Below are 21,316 nucleotides of genomic sequence, written 5' to 3' on the forward strand. Positions count from 1 at the left end.
GTATTGTGGTACACATGTGGACGGGTTATCCGTCGTCTGTCGTTAACAAATGATCTGTTTATACTCTAGACACCACGCTTTAAGATCTCGGATGGGAAAGTAGGTAACTAGATCAGTTCAGTAACACTTGAGTTTTTATTGTGTTGAAGACACGTGCAAATTTAAGTAACCTAAAATAATATATTTGAACATGAGTCTCATTCAGTGTACTCGGGTTAGTGATATACATGTAGGACCACCAGATTCTCTTGGTTGTGGCCAAAGCGCAAACTCACAGCTTTTGTTTTCTGAATGTACGATGACTGTGGTTTGAAATAGGTACAATCTTTTCTGTGCAGCCAAGTCAAGACTTGAATCTTGTATTGCCGAAAATGATTTTATTATTATTATTCTAAAATTACTGGTCACGTCACTGTGTCTACAATTGTTGTGAAACACGTACATTTGATTGGTTTTTGCCTAACTATTTTGCGAAGGTTTTATTAAATGCGAATACATCCGATTTCGATATAGTAAAATAGTGAACGTTCTATTAATGCCATTTTGTCTTCCAAATCATTCATGTATAATGTCATGTACATTTATATGAGGGAACAAACGCATTTCATGATTTATTGCTAAACAACAGTGCAACACTGACCCTGTATACTCAACTCTAGAGTGAACACGTGCGAAACGAGGCGAGGCCATGTGATGTAGTTCATTGGCACTATGTGTAAACTCAAGTGCAACAAAACGTACTTGTACAACAGTGAGCGGGTTTTGAAATGACATGCTCGATTCCAGGCGAATATATATCGAAATATAACACTCGATCCTTGGTCGCTGTCGATAAACTTAATAAAGAAATCGACCCACTGTTTGTTAATATAAAAAAACATACTCGGCAATAAAGTCTAGCGACATGGTTTTAACTGGAGCGGGATTTGTTATTGGTCCCAGGTTTTTCTGAAAAAATACGTGTATTGTAAGTCTGATTTTTTTCTTGTCTTGTATTAGATAAAGGTGATTTTAATCCAGTTACTGTGGTACCAAATTCTAACTTATTTAACCTTAAATTACTTACTTTTTTATTCTTCCTAAACACATAGGGTAAGACATGCAAAGTCACCAAAAAAACGCTCTCTTTGTGAAGTTTAATTCAAAAAATATACGTAATCAAACTAATGGTTGCACTTAGGTCACCTTAATGACAACAACAATAAAACAGATAAGAACGGGGCACCTATATGCATTCATGACGTTGACATGAACGTCGGTTGACGTCAGTTAATAAGTATGACAGGTAGCCGGACAAACAATACGGTTATAAACCGAACAGATTTGTTTCGCTCTGTCCAGTGGTTAACGCTATGTTTAAAGGGTTTTGGGTATGAATTGTTTCTACGCTAGATCAGCTGACTTTCAACTGATTCATCGTTTCAATCCTGAATGAAAAGATGAACAGCCAACGTGCGTGTCCGGTGTGTTACGGCAATGGCTAACCAGAAGTTGTTTTCTGCAAGTTCTTGGGTGGATCTTGATCCATACCATTTATAACAGAGCTGTCATTCTTAATTCATGTGTAAACCGAGCAAGTAAGAGTTCGACGTAGTATTTTAAAATATATTGTTGTTTTTCCACGCTATTACTGAACAAACGTTGCATACATCATACCAACGTCACATAAATGACTGAAATATTTCTGATTTGGCGGTTCTGTTTAATATTAAGATGATCACATATATGTCAAATAAAATGTTATCACAGTTTTGGTAAACTCTTGAAATTTGGCTAGGCTGTGTTTATATTAAAAAAGCGTAAAGTTAGTAAATGTTAGACACTTACCCATACCAAGCATGTTTGGATGCTGTGATGCAATAATGAATATTCAGGGTACGTTTTGCATTTTTTTTAAAACGACTTACACTTATGACTTATAAATATTTGTTTTGAAATATCGATGTGTTTGAACGCGTTGTCGCATGACTTTTGCCGAGTACATTTTTATTCCTCTATCTTTGTTTTCCGCCTTTTACAAGCGGCACTATTTTCTTGGAAGAAATGTCCGGACTGATGTTACTGCTTTCCTCCAGTTCTGATCTTTCATCTATGACAGTAACCGTGGACATGTTCACCGGACGTCGCTTGTGTTGGCGGCGGTGGCTAAGTGATGAGTTTAGATATGAAGTCAAATTAAGTCTATTTCTCTTAGCGATCGATTCAAAAGGTTCATATTCAGTTTTCATTTTCGCCATCTCTGGCCGCGGCGTGTCTTCATGCACATGCGCCTCCTCACGCCCATCTACATTCTCAACTACTAACGTTTTATCATATTTGTTAGTTTTTACACGTTTAACAATCGGCGCCAACTTCCTCGGGTGCGTTCGCGGCCCGATTTTAATCATAGTGGGGGCCGCCTTTGTTGCTCCCTCCGATATATTGCCGTTTTCAATCGGCTGTCCGGATGGGCGGCTTGGGAACGGTGACGGACCCTGGCTTCCGGTGCTTTCTTCGAGGCGAGTAAGCGAGTATAACGGGAACTTGCGGCGGTGTTTGTATGGCGGCCCCCGCCGCATGCGCTCCACAGTATCTATGACGTGCTGGTCGTCCCTCTGCTGCAGCCCCCGTCGCAGCTGGTCGATGCGCGCCAAATACGCCTGCTGCCGCTCGCTCACCACCGTGTACTCGTCTAGCCATTCATGGAGACGCTCATTTGAACGTCGCTGCCTGAAACAAACAACATACATTTATGTTATATATAAAAATATAATTATTTTTGGAAGAGATATAAGCCGTTTATTTTAGCTTGTTTTTAATATGCATTCATGACACGAAATGAAATGTGGGGTGTTGCTTCTTAAACAAGGCATTTTTATAACCTGCACGAACCTTCTGGCTATCATCATTGTGTCATTTGTCCTTATATAATTACTCCATGTCGGATCAATCAAATGTTACATGCAAAACAGTGCACACTCGATTAGTCCCTTATGTCAGAAATCATTGGAGAATGGATTCATGAATCAATATGTGTGGTTGTTTCAGCCAAACGTCGATAAGCTTTGCTTCTTATGAACACTACTTTCGAATCATTGTAGGTGTTGCCTGGAAATATCTCTCTTTCGCACATTGTTATGATCCGATAAATCCTCTATTTAAGTATTATATCAGTATTTTCTTCATTACGGCAAAAATATCACTAGAAATATATACTGTACATCTAGAGTGATCACTTCTAATAGTTACACCAAGGATCTCAATTACCATGCACAATCCATGTCTGCTTATCCTTAACGCTTTCCACAAATATTGTCCTTCCTTTCATTTCAAATACTTAATCAAATGAACCTTTTATATTCACGATCCATATTTTCGTAACAAGTATATCAAGTAAAGACTACAAAATTGGCATTAAAATCAAAAGCTTTTAACCTTTTAGTTTAAATAAGTGTTTTTCTATCGAATCTCTGAATAGCAATAAGGTATTACACATATATCAGAAGGTATACGGTTACGCAAATTAAATCTTCGCGTGATAAAAAAACCCCATAAGATTCCTTACGTCTGTCTATTCACAAAGTCCGAGAGAATATTGAAGGGCATATTAATGTCAAAATGAGGTAAAAGAATGAGCTCAAAGCTGATACACGAGCTGGCCTTTTTTAATAAACGCTGCACATATTGATTGAAAAAGGCACTGTGAAACGCGACAGTAAGGAGAATCGATACACAATGGGATAAATATATTTGGTGAAAAGCCTTTTATTTCAGCTCGTTTGTGGAGACAGCTTTGTTAGACCACACTATCACTTGAAAAATGTGATCACACTTATTCCAGCTGTAAAACTTTTTATTTAAACATTCCCCTAGACTTTGTGCGTGTGCTTAGGTTGCTGTTGGGATTTAGTCGATATAAAACATATTTAAACGAAATCAAGAAAAAAGCCAAATTTAACACGTAGTTGTGATCTTGACCTAAAGCATATCGCATGGTATTTGAGTGCATCACCACGTGCGGGCGGTGTACCCGGCTCAGCCTCCGCCCCGCCCTACAGCTTCCACGGGATTTTTAATGCCAATACGATGGAAATATAATGTATAAACAAATACAATTCAACACAATGAACATTATTATTATTATTTATACTAAAACTTTTTTAAGCATTTATTAAAATGTTCATTTCTCGTCCCGAGTTATTCACCTCGGTTATAAATGAGTGGATAGCAAGTATACTGTTGTAATGAATATTTAGGAAGTATTGCCAAAAGAAAGACATGGTCTTTTTGTTGTGATTTCTACACACTTGTAACTGCAAATCAAATTGTATAGATATACTATACCAGTGTAAAAGTCAAGCCATTGGACGTATGACAAAGTAACTTAAAAGACAAAAAAGTACAGGCGGGCAGATGGAAGAATATAAAAGCGAACCACCTTTTCTCTAGTCACAAAACTTCCAATTGTGTGACATGCAAAACAAAAATGTACAACTTTTGTGAAAAAATGTGCTTGGGTATGAAAATCGATTCGTGAAATTGGTGAAAAGGGTAAATTGTGAAATGTGCGGTGAAAACAGCTGTAAGTTGATATGAAACACTCTCGAGTCCATTTCCTGAGGTGAAACCAGCTTGTTATTGTGTCTAGAGGCCGAAAGGTCGAGTTTCTGGTGGGGCTTGAACCCAAGACCTGTTTTGTTCTATTATGCTGGTCATAGTCTATATAGTAATGTCATCTCTACGACTGTAAATGGATCGCCATTTGCATTTACAGTTACATAGTTTTCATACACACACATTGCTCGAACTACAAGACTACTGTTACCAACCTTACGTGCAGCATTTGCTAGATTATTTGAGATGTTTTTATTCCTTAGTCACTGATGTGTCAAACAAATTCAAAGTTACAGCTGTAAGTCTCAACTATGTGTGAAGTAATATGGGATCAGATCATGATTTTTAACATATTTTGTCAAGTTGTGCTTCAATTGATTGAATACCAAAATATGAATACTTTCAATCATATTTCATTAACTTATTCCATACATAGATCTCGTTCTCTCTTCTCTTGCTCTCTATGTATATTTATATCAATTGAGCGATATTGACTTTCTTAATCCTTAGTTCAACATTAATAAACTTTCAAATCTTAGCAAGCATCTTTTGTTATTGATAACATACCGTTTACATTTGGAGAGATACTATTCACTGAGTTAATTCGTATCTTAAGTATGTTTAAGTACTTATCGTAAAAAGTAAATGTCTAAAGGTTTAAAACGCGCGCACCTTGAGAGAGTTTACAATGTATTTACCAATGTCAAGAGGAAGATAATATAGCTGTTTGTATGGAAGGGTATTTAAGTAAAAAATCAATTCATGTACATGCATTATTCTTGTATGTAAATTACATTAATATTATGGTAAATTTATATTCTATCATGACTGCTAACATGTGTATTCATACTAGTGACATGTGTATTCATACTAGTGACAACTGCATAGTCTCAAATGGTAAATCGACATTCTATTATTATTACCAAGATGTTTATGCATGCTATTGCGTGTAAATAATAACCGTCTTATTCGTGCATGTAATTGAGCGAGTTCATTGTGTTGCTTCATTACTTCTGCATGCAGCATAATCAAACTTTCCTTCAACATGTAGATTCTAATGTTAAAATTCCACTTCTACCTTATATCAATTAGAAATACACAAATTCAATGTTCTGATTTTTGCAATATAAGCACTCATAACGCACAAAGCATTGTGCATTGTGTTATTCGAGATATGGAAGGGAACCAGTAATAAAAAAACAAAATTCTAGCGCAAATTGCTATAAACGGGAGGTCACTCTGTCAAGCATCTTCATAACTTCGGGATTTTCCGTGACGAGACGGTGCATGGATAAACATTACCCGATTCCTACAGCCCCAGATAATACGATGAACAACGACGATAACAAAACAACACATATTATATACACGTCGTATGAGGTAAATATCAATAAACATACATTGTACATTGAAAAATTACATTAAACAAGCCGCAACATTCTTACGTCTTAATCAGGAGTATATATTTGTCCAAATAGAAGTTTATATTTGTCGACCGCAAGCATGCAATTCGGATACGTCAATCCGGATACATTGGACTTGCAACTTGTGAGAAAGTTTTAATGTTTTACTTGCAACTTGTGCGAAAGTTTTAATGTTTTACAAATTGGGTTGTACACGTTAAATGACTCATCGCAAACTGGAACAATGACTATTTATCTCACAGTTTCTATATAAATTTAAAAATCTGAAGAAGCAAAATCGTTCTACCGTGTTCAAGGGAAATCGACATTGTCTGGTCATTGCAAATCTTATAATCAATTTTAGTTTTGCACTAACCGATCGGTATAAAGTTCTGTTTAGACGTAAATTGTACTTTTATGGAGATATACCTAGTGTAGGACAATGATTTGAACCCACGTCTAACTTGCAAGACTGGCCCCCCTTACCTAATCTGAGTCTACTCTGCCCCTAAACCAGCTCTTTTTACGATTTTTGATATTTTATGTGGCTGGTGTAGGGTCAGAGGAATTTCTATAGTGAAAATGTGGAACTTTGCTCCCCCTCGCAGGAGAGGAACTTAAATCAATATATCTCTGTAACCATGCATTGGATTAATATTTCAATGTTACAAATATATTATCAATATATTTATTAACCTATCTGAACTTTAACTTTTGTTTTTTAAACCATTAGGTCTTAGTTAGAGGCAATCCAATTCAGAGTTATCTGACAAATCAAATGCCTCATGTATAAATGTACTTATGCCATACATATTTGCTGTAACCTTTACCACAACATATCTGAGGTGTACAAAACATTTTTTTCTGTTCAGATAGGTTCAATAATATCTAGATAACAGATGCATAGTGATAAAATGTTTATTAAATGATGTTTTACAAAGATATAGTGGTTTAAGTTCCTCTCCTGCGAGGGGGAGGAGAGTCCCACATTTTCACTATAGAAATTCCTCTGACCCTACACCAGCAACATGAAATATCAAAAATCGTTAAAAGGGCTGGTTTAGGGGCAGAGAAGTCTTTGAAATTATGTAAATTCATGCCGTTACTAACTGAGCCACTGTTTACTCTGAGGTCCCCAGCTAGCTCAGTTAGCGGTAGAGAGCAGGATTTCTAGTGTCACGGGTTCAATCATCACCAGGTATATATGCATTACTGGAAAAATAATTAAATATCTAACCAAGAAATCACAAATGGAGGGGGCAAAATTTAGCTCAACTATTATTGGTAAATACCGCCAAGACACACAAGCTAGGACACAAAGACACTAACAGTAGTGGGTAATCTATTTCAAAGCTTTAAAATATGTACTGAAAGACATCAATTATAATGTTTTAGTCCGTCAAAATCTAAATAACGTGTTTTAATAGTGTTAAATAGTCCATGCATATTATGAGTGCCATGAGAGGTACTGTTTCATAAGAAACACTAACAGTTAATTGGTCGACGACAAACCTAAATAACCACTAGGATTTAGGGCCAGGGTAGGGTTAATAAGGGTTAATAAGATCAATTTCTACTTGATCCGGCAAGGTTAATAACATAGAAATAGACATTCTAAACCAGTAAAGACAAAGGGGAACATTTGGTTGAGACTTTGAGCCCTTTCTACATTTTTGTAATTATTACAAACAAAAACGATTTTAACCGGTAAAAATGATTTTATGTGATATTTTTTTTTAGTTCTTAACTGCTTAATACCTAGTACAGTGCTTTAAAGTAGCTTTCCCTTAAAGTTGAGGTGTCTTTGCATGTCCTTGTGTGTCTTAGCGGTCCTGAGGTGGCTATTTCACAAAGATTATTTGCAATGGTTCTTTTGTAACCCTTTAATAAGTTGAGCGATGTAGGACCACTATGTCTCTTGTCTAAATTAAAGATGGGAAGAGCCTAACTTGAGCTAAAATGAGTTGGAATATTGAAAATCAGTAAAACATTAAGCATTTTACTGTTTTAATCTTTTGAAGTTTGATCATACGATTGACTTGAGCATGAACAAATTTTCATATTTACAGGCCTTATCTGTTTTATATCCAGATTTTTTCTTATTATCTATCGTAAAATATGTTGTTGTTTTTTAAATTTATGATAGACAATAAGAATTATTTATATTTTTCTTATTTGTCCTATAATTACATGAAAACACAAGTAGTAAGTTTCTTACAGTCAATCATGGTTTTTGCTTTACTGTAATTATGTATAATTTGTTTTCGTATTGTCTATCATAAAATATATTTATTAAAATTTATGATAGACAGTAAGAAAAATATTTCATGATAGATAATAATGAAAATAATTCCTGATAGACAGTAAGAAAAAAATTCATGATAGACAATAAGAAATATTTAATTTAAACATATGTATTAAAATTTATGATAGACAGAAAAATATTTCATGATAGACAATAATAAAAATAATTCATGATAGACCATAAGAAATATTTTTCATGATAGACAATAAGAAATATTAAAAAAGAAAATCTTATTGTCTATCATAAAATATGATAATATTTATGATAGACAGTTAGAAAGATATTTCATGATAGGCAATAATAAAAACAATTCTTGATAGACAGTAAGAAATATTTTTCATGATAGACAATAAGAAATATATATTTCATGATAAACAATAAGAATATTTTTTCTTATTTATCATTTACATAAAAAAATATTGTCTATCATAAAACATGGTTTTCTTAATTGTCTTTGCTAAACATATATATTTTATTTATTTTCTAATATAAAATGAATCTTTCATACTGGGATTAATCTTATCAATAAAAAAAATAGAAATGAACATTACTGTTCATTTAACTTTAACCATTGTTTATCTGCCATCATATGGCTTCAAGATAAGTTTAATGAATTTTATTATAATAATAAGGTAATAAGTGATACTGGTTATGAAAGTTTATCTTAAAAGCAGGGGAGAGTTCAGGAATAGACGTTAGAGAGGGCATACCTAAGGGGTGTACTCCGCTCCCCAAGAAAGGGCATACCTAAGGGGCGTACTCCGCTCCCCAAGAAAGGGCATACCTAAGGGGCGTACTCCGCTCCCCAAGAGAGGACATACCTAAGGGGCGTACCCCTCCCCCCAAGGGTCCGCTAGACGTAAGCAATTTGTGAAGACATCAGAAAGACATACAAGTGAACATAACACATCGGTGGCCTTCAAGTAGTGGTGATATTGACTTCATGGCATATCTTGCACATGTTCAAGGATTGCGTTCTGCTACAAGACTGGAGAAAATAACTTTTTTCTCAGTTTTATGGCATGTATGCTTTTCTTGTTTTCAACAAATATCACACGGATGATGGATACATTTTCACCAGTATTGGAAATTGTTGGAAGACGTGGAAACTGTTGTTTATATACGGATGAAGAAACATCAAGAGGACATAATTAAAGGAGGTTGCGCTGTTTGAATTTGTTGTTTTTATGAGTTCACATCGCCTGCACATGATGGCATTTGAAAGGTGTAGTTTATTAATTTCCACTCCTTTGAGATAGAATGCAAACTTTGAAGACTTTAGTGATGGGGCATGTGCCGGGTGTGCCATCCCCCCTCCCACGGAAGCGTTTGTGTTAACTGTTGGTCATTGCAATTGCTCATTGATCTGTGATAGACTGCAGACTGTGAGCAGAAATTATTGATTGGCAATTGAAGCCAATTCTATTTCTTTCTCACTTACACTTGTTTGATCAATGTACTTTTCTTTATATTATCAAAGAACATATTTGATGCAAAAAATAAAATATATCAATTGATTTTGTTAATATGTACCTTCAAATGTCCATAAAAGAAATGGTATATGATAGGGTTATTTTTGTATGACATACATAAATATCAATTAAAATATTTCTTTGATAGACACTAACAACTTCGTATTAAAAGGTACATATTATTGAGATGCGGACAACAGTTTCATAAAGGTGATACTTTTAAGCCTAAAATCTGTTTGCTCAATAGCCTATTTCGTCAAGCTAAATAATCTGTGATAGACAACAGTTTCAACGTATTTATAAACGTTGCATTAAAATAGTTCATGATAGACTCCTAAAAAAGTATGGAATATACTATAATATAGTAATATTTCCTTTCCTTTTATAACATAAAAGTAAAAAAAAAATATCACGACAAAGATGAACGACATTAATAATTCTGATGGCCTCAAGCAGGTCCGATCATAATTTAGGATAGATAACTGGGCCGACCAGAGGGAACACGCTCCTCGCGGTAGGAATTTGCCGTGGTATTTTTTTCAGGTAACACCGGTGCGCACCTTGCGAATCACTGAAACAACCGAAGATAATGGTCCCCAGCTTTATATGAATTTAGCTTCGTCACGGATTTATACAAATGCTTGTTGTCTACTGCTTGCTGGCTGTGTTATAGTACTGGATGTTTTCGCTTAGCATAACCTTAACTTATTAATTTGAATTATAAATAAACTATTCGTTCAGATTCACGCAAGCAGTTATTAGGCAGAAGTCAGCAGACATTTGTCAGTCTGTAGATAAAATCTAAAATTAACAAGTTTCTAATATATGGCAGCAATTTGGAATTAAGAAGTAGTAAAATCTCTAAATGTGCGTAACATTTGTATGAATGCACATGTAAGCAGTAATGATAGAACAAAGATTTACCATAATATCAATGTAATTTACATACAAGAATAATACATTTATATGAATATCATATATGGCAGCTATTTGTAACTAAGATGTAGTAACATCTCTAAATGTGCTTAACAATAGTATGAATGCGCATGTTAGCAGTAATGATAGAATATAAATTTACCATAGTATTAATGTAATTTACATACAAGAATAATTCATTTATATGAATTGATTTTTTACTTAAATACCCTTCCATAGTTTGCGATATGAAACCAAAACAGTTTTGTCCACATCAATATATATATATATATATATATATATATATACTATTTTAAACCTATTTAAATGATCATTTCGGTATAAAGCTCAAATGTGACCAAAGCTGACCGATTATAGAACCCCGCTCGAGTCGTTTCCTGGACAGAAACCAGTATTGGTGTCCATTTTGGGAGGCCATTAGATTGTACTCCGGGTTGGGAAGGACACACAAGCCCTTGCCTGGGAGGCGGACACCTATATCACCAGATCACTAACACACTCTACCGACGGCATTGGCCGTGCTACACGTCGCCTTCCTGCTTGTTAAAATGAGGTGCCCGAATTGATAAGTGACCTAACCACACAACAAGCAGCTTGTAAATATTCAAGGATTACCTACCTTAATTAAAACAAACAATTAAAAATAAATATGAAAAGTACCAAGAACCGTCAGACTTACAAATAACAGCTATAAAAAGTTACACTCTGAATCAATGATAAATTATAGGTATTAGGTAGAACGTTATACGTGATCTTCATTACAATTTAGTAACTTAAGCCTTAAAAGATGAGTGACACATCCTATATTTTCCGTATTGGCGCACTATGTTTAACTATTTTGAACAGAACCGCAACATAATGGCGTCTAGGACGTCAAACCTAAGTAACGTGTTAACGTTCTGGCACGTCGGCGCATTCAAACACACTTACACGCTGAAACGATAAATATAGGCAAATACACTAGCAATTCCTACGGCGGTGAGAGTGGGGGTGGGGGACCTCCTTAATTTTGTCATGAAAATATGTTAGAAAGAATATGAATTGAATGCACCTAAATGTACAAGTTACGGCTAATATAAGCCATTTCTTTCTTGCGGGGGACGGGGGGGTGGGGGAGGGTACTGACAAACGCTTACATCTTATGTAAAACCTAAAATTATATCGCATTCGGGGTGGAGGGGATGCCGTCCCCACCTTATCAATAGTTCTGGCGTGATGGTGGCTCTGACGACACGACCACACGCCAGGAAGAGATGGCTGGAATCAGCCATTATACTGTTACATACTGCTACTTACGAATCCTTATACTTCAGTCTCATTTTGTTGATGTTGTAGAAGGCCGGGTGGACCTTTCTCCGCTTCAGTTTCACGACGCCGATTGGATCATCTAGTTTTAGGCGACCAAGCTTTTCCAGGAGGGCGTTCGGCGGCGGCTTCCGTTGTGGGGAGGTGTGACCCGGCCGCTCCGTGTTTAGGGACCACGTGAACCCCAGAGCGGGGACACTATGACTGTTGCAGGGGCCGCCAGGCGCACGTGGGGACTTGTTATAAAACACGGGGCTATGACTACTGTATCCCACTTCGGAAGCGCTCGATTTCGTTGCCGTACCAAATTCTGCCGGTATATGAGTGTTATTACTTCCAGATGCGTCATGTTTCAGCCAATTTCCACTGGAATATTTTTTATTTTGGTCATTTGCAGACATCATTGCAGTCATATCTTCATCAAACTTTTGCTTAAAGGACTTTTTAAGACATTGACATTGAGCCTCATTCTCTTTCACTTTCTCAATTTTACGACGCTCATGACTGCCCACATCAGCACCACTGGTATTGGTCACTTGGTTCCCGGGGCTGGGATGTGGAACCATAGGTCTGTTATGGATGGAATCTGTACCCATGGGCTTGGTTTGGTTCACTGTATAGTTGGGGACGAGCGCACTTAGGAGGCCAGTCGGGTTGTTTAGATACAGGTGTAGGGCCACCTGAAATAAGATCAGTTACAACCATAGAAGGATTTAAGCAAATTCATAATGAATTTAACATGTAAGATAGTTGACAATGAACGCGGTCATATAGGCGATACGCTAAACAACAGCCAAAGCCTCGAATGAAACTTACTGTTTAATGCATCTGTGTATTATAAACAAGAAGTTAAATGACTGCAAACATTTAGTTTTCCTGTACTTTACTCTTAAACAGGTTCACTGTTAACAAACGGAAACAAACTAGACGCCAAATTGCGACATATCGTGCCTGTTGAAAGAGCTCTTGACACGAACATGATGCGCTTCTATGCAGCTGCAACACATCCTTACATGGAGCTAAACAATACGTTTGAATGCGAAACTACGCCTCGGCTAAGTGTGCCTCCACGGCATGTGTTTGAGTATCCTATTATGCAAGAAACAGCCCAGATAAGGCTCAGTCCAGACATGCCTATCAACAGTAGTCATTTTGAGATTTAACCCTCTAGGTGTGACCTTGATCTTTGAGGTACAGATCTGGGTCTTGTGCGCGACACATCACCTTATAATGGTGAACCTTCATGGCAAGTTGTTTTGAAAGTCCTATAAAACATGGTCAAGATACAGCCCGGACAAGGATCATTTCGATGTTTGACCTTAGCGTGACCCTGACCTTTGATGTGCAGTCCAATGTGTTTTGTGCAACACGCCACTTCATCATGGTGAACCTTCATGGCAAGTTTATTGAAAATCTTAAAATGCATGGCCAAGATACAGGCCGGACTAAAGTTCAATTCGGACGGAAGTACGGACGCACGGGCGCACGCACTTGCAAGGAACCGCCATTGTGACAACTAAGTCTCGCTCACCACAAGCGGGGTCGACAAGACGGTGTTGTGTAGGTTTTAAGATATTTTGACTGCATTATTACACTCGATATAGATGTGTGGTATTAATGTTATTCGGGTTTTAACCAAGAATGATGCAATGGATTATGTGCTGACTAAGCTAATTTAATTTGAAATCTGCTCCCAAAAATAAATTGGCGTACTGAAATATTATAAGATTATCATGTATGCTTTTTATTTTGTGACAATTATGTATTATTCTAAATCAGTTTAAGCTCGTTTTATTATAACAGGTGAAACCGTCATATTTTGATATATGACAATCTGACAATCTGAAAATCGATTGGAACCTCGGTCTAGTTGTAAGATATTGACAGTGAACCCAAGGACCACAGGTTCGATTCCCGGCCTCACCATTTCCCCCGGAAGGCACGTCAAACGTCCTTAGTGGCCGTGCTTTCCACACGTGAATGTGAAAGAACCAGACGAGCTGTAACCATAATTGACCCATAATTTAAACAAGCATACATCTCCCCATGTAAAAATTGATCATGCTCGCAATACAACAGTAGATTACTGTTTCTTTCATGCTTATTTGCTAAAACAATAGAAGTAAAACAGTTATAAAGCTCCTACCTTAGATGACGAAGACACCGTCATGTTAATGTTCACAAATAAGTCAAAACACAAACAAGGGCGAAACTTTTCATCTAAAACCAAACGACTGTATCGAAAATAAATCTTTGAGGTTTAAAATACACAATGCTCGATCTAATTTGTCTTGAAACCAATTTTCAATATCTTTTTTTTACACCGTGAATGAAATGAAAGTCTACGTTTCCCTCATTAACAACTCCAATATTTAATTTTGACGCCTGTCAATGTTCTGTTTCTAAATTCAGCGGGCAAATCCAATAATCATGTGGTACAAATCTCCTTTGGTAGCTATTAGTATTGACAATTGAAAAATGAGAATACGATCGTATTAAATACATACAGATTTGGCGTTATTAAAGCTGGAAAGGTGAATTTTATACGACCTGAAATCGCTTACTATACAAAAGGAAATATTGAAATCACTGAGATTAGGATCTTTGTCCTAATCCGAGTGATAGACTATATGGGCTAGAAGCTACAATTGTTTCGCCACACAAATTGCTACGTTTCTTCATAAGTTCAAATGTTTTGTCCATGTTATTGTTTACTATTGTTCTTCTGTAACCTCTCGGTATTCAGGTTAGGATGTTTTCCCTTACTTTGGTCCATGTTTTGCTGTTTTTGATTGTTTTGTTAAGGAAGTTTCAAATCGAAAACAAAACTATTTTAGAAAACAAGTCAGGAAAAAGTCGTTTTAATAGTGTATAGTAGCATTACAACCAATCGTTCAGAATTGACAAAATGGCGACTGACATGTGAGTTGTGAAAGAAAATCTAAAACATTTGAGGACGTTTTTAGAGTGGGGGAATGCCCTAGTGTGTAGGTATGACCGGGGGAATGCCCAGTCTGTAGATGTGACCGGGGGAATGCCCCAGTCTGTAGGCATGACCGGGGGAATGCCCCAGTCTGTAGGTGTGACCGGGGGAATGCCCCAGTCTGTAGGTATGACCGGGGGAATGCCCCAGTCTGTAGGTATGACCACAAATGTCCGAAGTGAGTTTGTTGTGTCGGAAGTCGAAATCAAACGATAATTTATCAGTGAAATCAGTGGTTTTAAGCATATAAAATGTTAGCTGGTTTTTCAGGAAATGTTAGTTAATGAACAACCATGGTATCCATACAAGTTCATTTGATTAGATTATCATTGCAATTGCCGGTAGTCAAATTCGGTATTACTAAAACTCCTTCACATTTTGGAAGTTTGGCGTCGGAATGTAGCGAAATGTAATGGAGGTATCAGTTGTTTTTTTGTTTACGACTTGGATATTGATTTGAAATGGTTAATAGGCTGTATTTTAGTGGATCAAGGTATAAATTGGCGATAAAAAGCCAATGAAATTTGTTAAAATTGATGTGTTTCAAAATTTATGTTGCCAGAAACGACTCCTTCAGTATAGAGCGTACCGGATACGTGACTTAGTTTCCAGTTCCGGCTATCTTGGTGAACAAGTGCGCGCACCTGTACAAAATGACGACCATTTAGACGAAGACATTGTTTAGAAAAGCCAAAAAGCAAGTAAATAAATGATGAGTCTCTTGATTGTGATTAGATCGTTCTCTATCGGGATTGATTAGATGATTTAGATGTGTTATAAAACGTAGTATAGACGTATTAAACAAGCATTATAAAAGCCCTACAATATCAATAATGCGTTATGTTATGTCGTGAAATTATTCGGTCCTGTTACTAATTAGGTTACAGGATCTCGTGTCTGTAACGATTTTCAACTATCGCAATGACTCAATAAAGGTTGCCTTGGACTAAATGTTCATGGCATTGGAAGGCGGTTTTGTATTTCAATGTTAAATGGGTTTTTTATTGTATATTTCCTTTAAGCACATTAAAAATCCAAATTTGGTGAACAAGTGATTTTGATAACTTATATGTGCAAAGATGTGTAGAGCTGCACCATTTGATGCTTAAAATCTCATTTAAGTCCAGGTTAAGTTGAAAAACCTGGAAAATTGGCATTATTGGTCATAACGCTTACAGATGCACAGGCGCTAGGACGTCACATAGTAACACTGGAGAGCCTGTCACAGATGTACAGGCGCTAGGACGTCACACAGTGACACTGGAGAGCCTGTCATAGATGCACAGGCGCTAGGACGTCACACAGTGACACTGGAGAGCCTGTCACAGATTTACAGGCGCTAGGACGTCACACAGTAACACTGGAGAGCCTGTCATAGATGCACAGGCGCTAGGACGTCACACAATAAAACTGGAGAGCCTGTCACAGATGCACAGGCGCTAGGACGTCACACAGTAAAACCGGAGAGCCTGCCACAGTCTATTAGATTGAGAAAGTTTTGGTGGGACTAATCGAACCTGTTTTTCATATAAAATACGGCGATGGTTTTGGGACCAAACTGTTGTGTTTGAAAGTGCTATTTTTGTCAAGAAATGTAATGCATTCCACTTTCTGGGATCTTCTCACACCTCAGATAAGTAGATCTTAAAATTGGTCGTGCTGGAAATTCTTATCTTGCCCACAGGCAAAGAAAAACAAGTACCCCTATGGAACTCCCTTTTTATTGTCATCGCACAATTACCTCCCTTGTTAAAGACCGTAGCATCATGGAAACCTTGTCTTGTGGCAACATTTAAAATCCATATTAATTATTTCTTGCTTCAAAAGGCACCATAAACAAGTTTTTGCGCTCCATTCAAGAAATAATGCTCACTGCGCGCATTATCACATATCTAAAAGCACATTATTTTCACTACGCACAAACACTCGAGTTCCAGCGAAAAAATATACATGTTTTACTTGATTTTGTTTAAATCGTTTTATAGCTGCACTCTCGCAGGTTTACCGTTTTGACTTTTTACTTTAAAAAATGACTTGGAATGAGCCAATTTTTGCGTAAATATAAGCCAAACAGTATATAAGACTGCTGACAAAATATAAGATCGGAGATTATCTTATTTCCGTTCGAAAATTTATGTATTATGGCTAAAAGCGTTATTGACGGTTTAAGAAAAATGCATCAAATAAAATGAATTCTGTAACTCAAATATGTTAACTGGAATGTGGAACTGGGTTTCAGAGGTAAACGCAATAATAAAAGCTATCCTAAACGAGTGGAAAAATTGTAATTAAATCGACTCAATCTGTAAACACAAAGGTTAAAACGTGTTTAAAATTAAAATACGGTCAAAAGCAGTTAGACGATCTCACCAATAAAGACATTTATCATATGTTTTGTAACGCTGTGTTTGAAAATCCTTTTATACATAAATACTGGCAAGAAGCTTTCAACAAACCAATTATCTGGCGATCATGGCATTTTATTTTACATTGGATGTTTCCAGAAAATAAAGTTAAACAGTTCAAGTATAAGCTACTACATAACACCATGGCTACAAATCTAAACCTATTCCGCTGGAATATCTCAGCAAGTCCTCTTTATAATCACTGCAACCAAGTCGAAGACTATGACCACTTTCTCAATAATTGTCCGTATCTTTTTCATTATTGGTCGAAGATATATGACACCTTTAAACATTGTAATATACATAAACAGATGAAAAGCCTCGAAACACATACTGTTGGATATAAAATTGAATACAAGAGTATAATGTTATATACACTATTCTATCCCAAATAGGTTACTGTATTTACAAATCGTATTTTTTATCTGACAGAAGGCAGAACTTAGTTAACAGTTGGGAGAGAAAGCATCTTCTATAGCCTCTCGCACAGGTTGTTCGGCGGAAACTCGGTAAACCTCGTTTCCGCAAAACATCCTAAGCTCGGGTTCGGATGAACCTATCTTACACGAGCGGCCATGTAATATACTTATAACCTTGACCGGTTTATCAAACTATGCATACCTGGTTTTCACAACAAAAGTAATTACGATTGAAAGTGGGTGCATCCATTATTCATTTCCGTCTGAACTTCAAAAATATAACGTGTACGTTCATTTCGAGTTATACCTGCAAACCTTACACAGACTATTAGTTTTTGCTAGTTTCTGTGTATTTTAGTATGAATAAGGCAAACCGACAGTGTTTTTCATAAAACAATGCAATAACTGGTTAACTTGAATGTTCTCCTAAAATCAAAGGTTCTATGAAATTTGTGAGGGTGGGGGCATGGTAAAGTGGTAGTCGAGAGTATAGTCGAGATTTAATGAAATATAAGTTCATTTTGATGTTGTAGCATTTGCAACTGCTCTGTAATAATTTTTATAATGAAAACTCCGCCACATTTTTGAAAGTGACAATGGAGACAGCAGTCTCTCGGTAGTTTTGAGTGTAATGAAATATACATATTGATAAGCAAAATTGCAGAGCATTATGTTGTTAATAGCCTACCAATGTTTGCACTTTCGGTAATTAGAGATTGGGGGGATAACAAAAAGATTGCCGAGACTGATACAAATGATGTAAAACATTGAAGAGGTGAATGAAAGGTGCGTGTGATATGCATTTTTTATTATATGCCTATCAAATTCCGTTTCCATATCCAACAGTGAAAATACAGCACGCCGTATTGAAAAATCCGTATCACCATACCGTCTTTTTCTAAATTCCGTATCATGCGAGTGCCGTGTGTAATCTCGAAACTACTTTCGCGTTGCTAAAAATAGCGTGACCAAAAAGAGGTAAAACCTGTCAACTTTTAAATACATTAAATTATCTAACTTTTCTCTCGCCCCAGAAGCATGTAAATATTAAGGAACATGGTTATCATGTTCTTCAAAGAACCATAAGGATAAGCACGAAGCAGAGAACAATCTTTCTAGATAGCTACTTAAGTGAACGTTTGCCATTTCGAAGTTCATAAATGATTGCATTATCCATGTTTATTATCATAAAAATATGAGCAGCTCCCAAATACAAAGAAGAAGGCGAATTCGCGTGATCGATAGAAATAGCGATATAATCACGAACTTCCCTCAATTCTGCATATCATGACCGTCAAAATATCCCACGAATATATACTTTGTTTAAAATGGCCGCGTTGCGTTACGTCTACAGGAAATGACGATAAGTCTATACTCGTAAAATTAGTACCATTTTTTTATTTATTTTTTTGTGCTGTAACATTTAATAATTGTTCTCGTATTAGCAATTTGTTAATTTAGCTTAAACACAAAATATTGTGTTCTTATTTTGCTCAATAAAATGATTTCTGTAACTTCTGACTTCGTTTCGCTGTAGTAGCCTCCCTTTACTTCATTACACAAAACTACGTAACACATTCGAATTCATACGCGCATTTGTCAGATGGCGGTAAATTTAAATCAAATCAAAACCGAAAATAAAAGGAATATTACGATAAAACGATTTTCTGGTGACCAGCATCACGTCTCGTTCGGTCAGTTAACATGTATCCGCCTCGACCTGCGGTCTCGACGGATACGTGTTTACACACCGAACTCGGCGTGATACAGGTCACCAGAAAAGCATTCTATCATAATATCCCCTATATAATATGTGCTATACAGATGAAGGTTTGTATAACGACAAATAGCATGGTTGCAAGAGTGGATGATGCAAATATTATTTATAAGTCAATATATGTTGCATCAATTTCTTCCCTATTGTTTTTTTAGCTTTCATATCATACATCATTTACAGCTTACTACTTGCAACATAAATGAACAAGACAAGTCAAGTCAACACATCTTTTAACTCGAATCCATGTACAACTTGAAAAAATTGAGGTAATTGAAGACATAACATACATTAAAGTGTATCAAATACTTGTAGACCAGATAGTCCCGTTTAACAGGATAAATATTGCACATGTATTATTGAATATAAACAGTGTTATAGTTTACGAATGATAAAATTGGTTAAGTACAATGGGAGAGGCAACTGACATATGCAAAATGTCTTAGATAAATAAGAACAGTAATGTTTTAACGATTTTGTTTAAGAGAAGCAGATACCATTTTATACATATTCAAAAATTCCTTTTTATTGGATGTGTTTACAAACTGTTCAAGTTTATATGTGTTTGGATGTCTGTTAAAATATGGTTTTATATACTGCTTACGCTCGTTATCAAAAATGTAACACTCGAATAAAAAATGGAATTCATCCCCTAGTGTGTTACATGTTTGGCATGTCCTTTCATTGACTGGTGTTCTATTCCAATTGCCCGTTTCTATTGGTAGTCTGTGGTTTCTTGTTCTAAACTTGATAAGTGGATATAACAATGATTTTGGCGTTGAATGAAGATACTCTTCATAGCCAAATGACGTTTTGAAGGTTTTATAAAATTGACTGCTGCTAGCATTTTCAATAAGGGAGTACCACGATGTTAAGAATAGACCTTTCAGCTTGCGCTTAATCGCAAGTTTAAGCCATTTAGGATTTACATCTTGCTTATATTCCCAAACTCCTATAAATCCACACTTTGTTAATATTGACTTTATATTGAAGAATGTTCTTATTATGTCTAAAGGTAAAGTTTGAATTATTTTGTATAAGTATTCATATATCATCGATCATAGTTTACACTTAGAAGTATTAATGGACGATAATTCTCAGGTTTTGTTTTATCGCCTTTATTTTTGTAAATTGGATTTATAATTCCAGTTGTCCAAATTTCTGGTAGTAAGCCACTTTCAATATAATGTTAAACAAGTTCACATATATGCGTTTCATTATGTGGTAAGTATTTTTAATATGTTCATTTACAATCTTATCGATGCCACTTGGTGAATTGACATGATTATTATTATTGTTATTGTTGTTTCACTGTCGTAGTTTACATTCTTGAAAAAATTATACAAGTCTTCTACAGATGTTTCTGTTTTACTCTCATTACTTTTGTTAATGATTTTCCAGAATTCTTTCGGATTATTTCCTTTTAGGGTTCTTAGTTTTGTTATTTTATTGTAATTGTGAATTGACTTGTATTTACTCAATTTCTTTTTATATTTTATTTACTTTCATTCTTAAGAAATCTTTTGTAGATAAGGTTTCTATTTAGATTGTATATGCGTACTTAGCCTTATGGAAACTTTTTTTCTGGTTTAACGACAATCGTGACCAAACCAAGCGGGCATTTTCCTATTTACAATTCTAGTACAATGATATTCAAAAGTAGATATAGCTGTGTCAACAACTAGATTAGTAATATCACACAAGATCTCATCAATTTGATT

The 21,316-nt window shown here is 35.9% G+C and overlaps 1 protein-coding gene across 1 annotated transcript; it reads right to left on the bottom strand.

Moving 5' to 3' along the window:
- Nucleotides 1-1,591: 1,591 nt before the first annotated feature.
- On the bottom strand, nt 1,592-14,215 carry LOC128219089 (uncharacterized). Its single transcript, XM_052926908.1, has 3 exons — nt 14,161-14,215; nt 12,006-12,694; nt 1,592-2,709 (listed from the first exon to the last, which is right to left on the bottom strand). Exons 1-3 carry the CDS (start codon nt 14,182-14,184, stop codon nt 1,995-1,997), a joined length of 1,428 nt encoding a protein of 475 aa, XP_052782868.1. The 5' UTR covers nt 14,185-14,215; the 3' UTR covers nt 1,592-1,994.
- Nucleotides 14,216-21,316: the final 7,101 nt, after the last annotated feature.

This window comes from Mya arenaria, chromosome 15 (assembly GCF_026914265.1).
Source record: "Mya arenaria isolate MELC-2E11 chromosome 15, ASM2691426v1".
NCBI lineage: Eukaryota > Metazoa > Mollusca > Bivalvia > Myida > Myidae > Mya > Mya arenaria.

Coding starts and splice junctions, on each gene's coding strand:
- LOC128219089 (XM_052926908.1), bottom strand. CDS start 14,184: ATGACGGTGTCTTCGTCATCTAAG. Junction 12,695..14,160: donor CGGTGTCTTCGTCATCTAAG/GTAGGAGCTTTA, acceptor ATCTTATTTCAG/GTGGCCCTACACCTGTATCT. Junction 2,710..12,005: donor AGACTGAAGTATAAGGATTC/GTAAGTAGCAGT, acceptor TGTTTGTTTCAG/GCAGCGACGTTCAAATGAGC.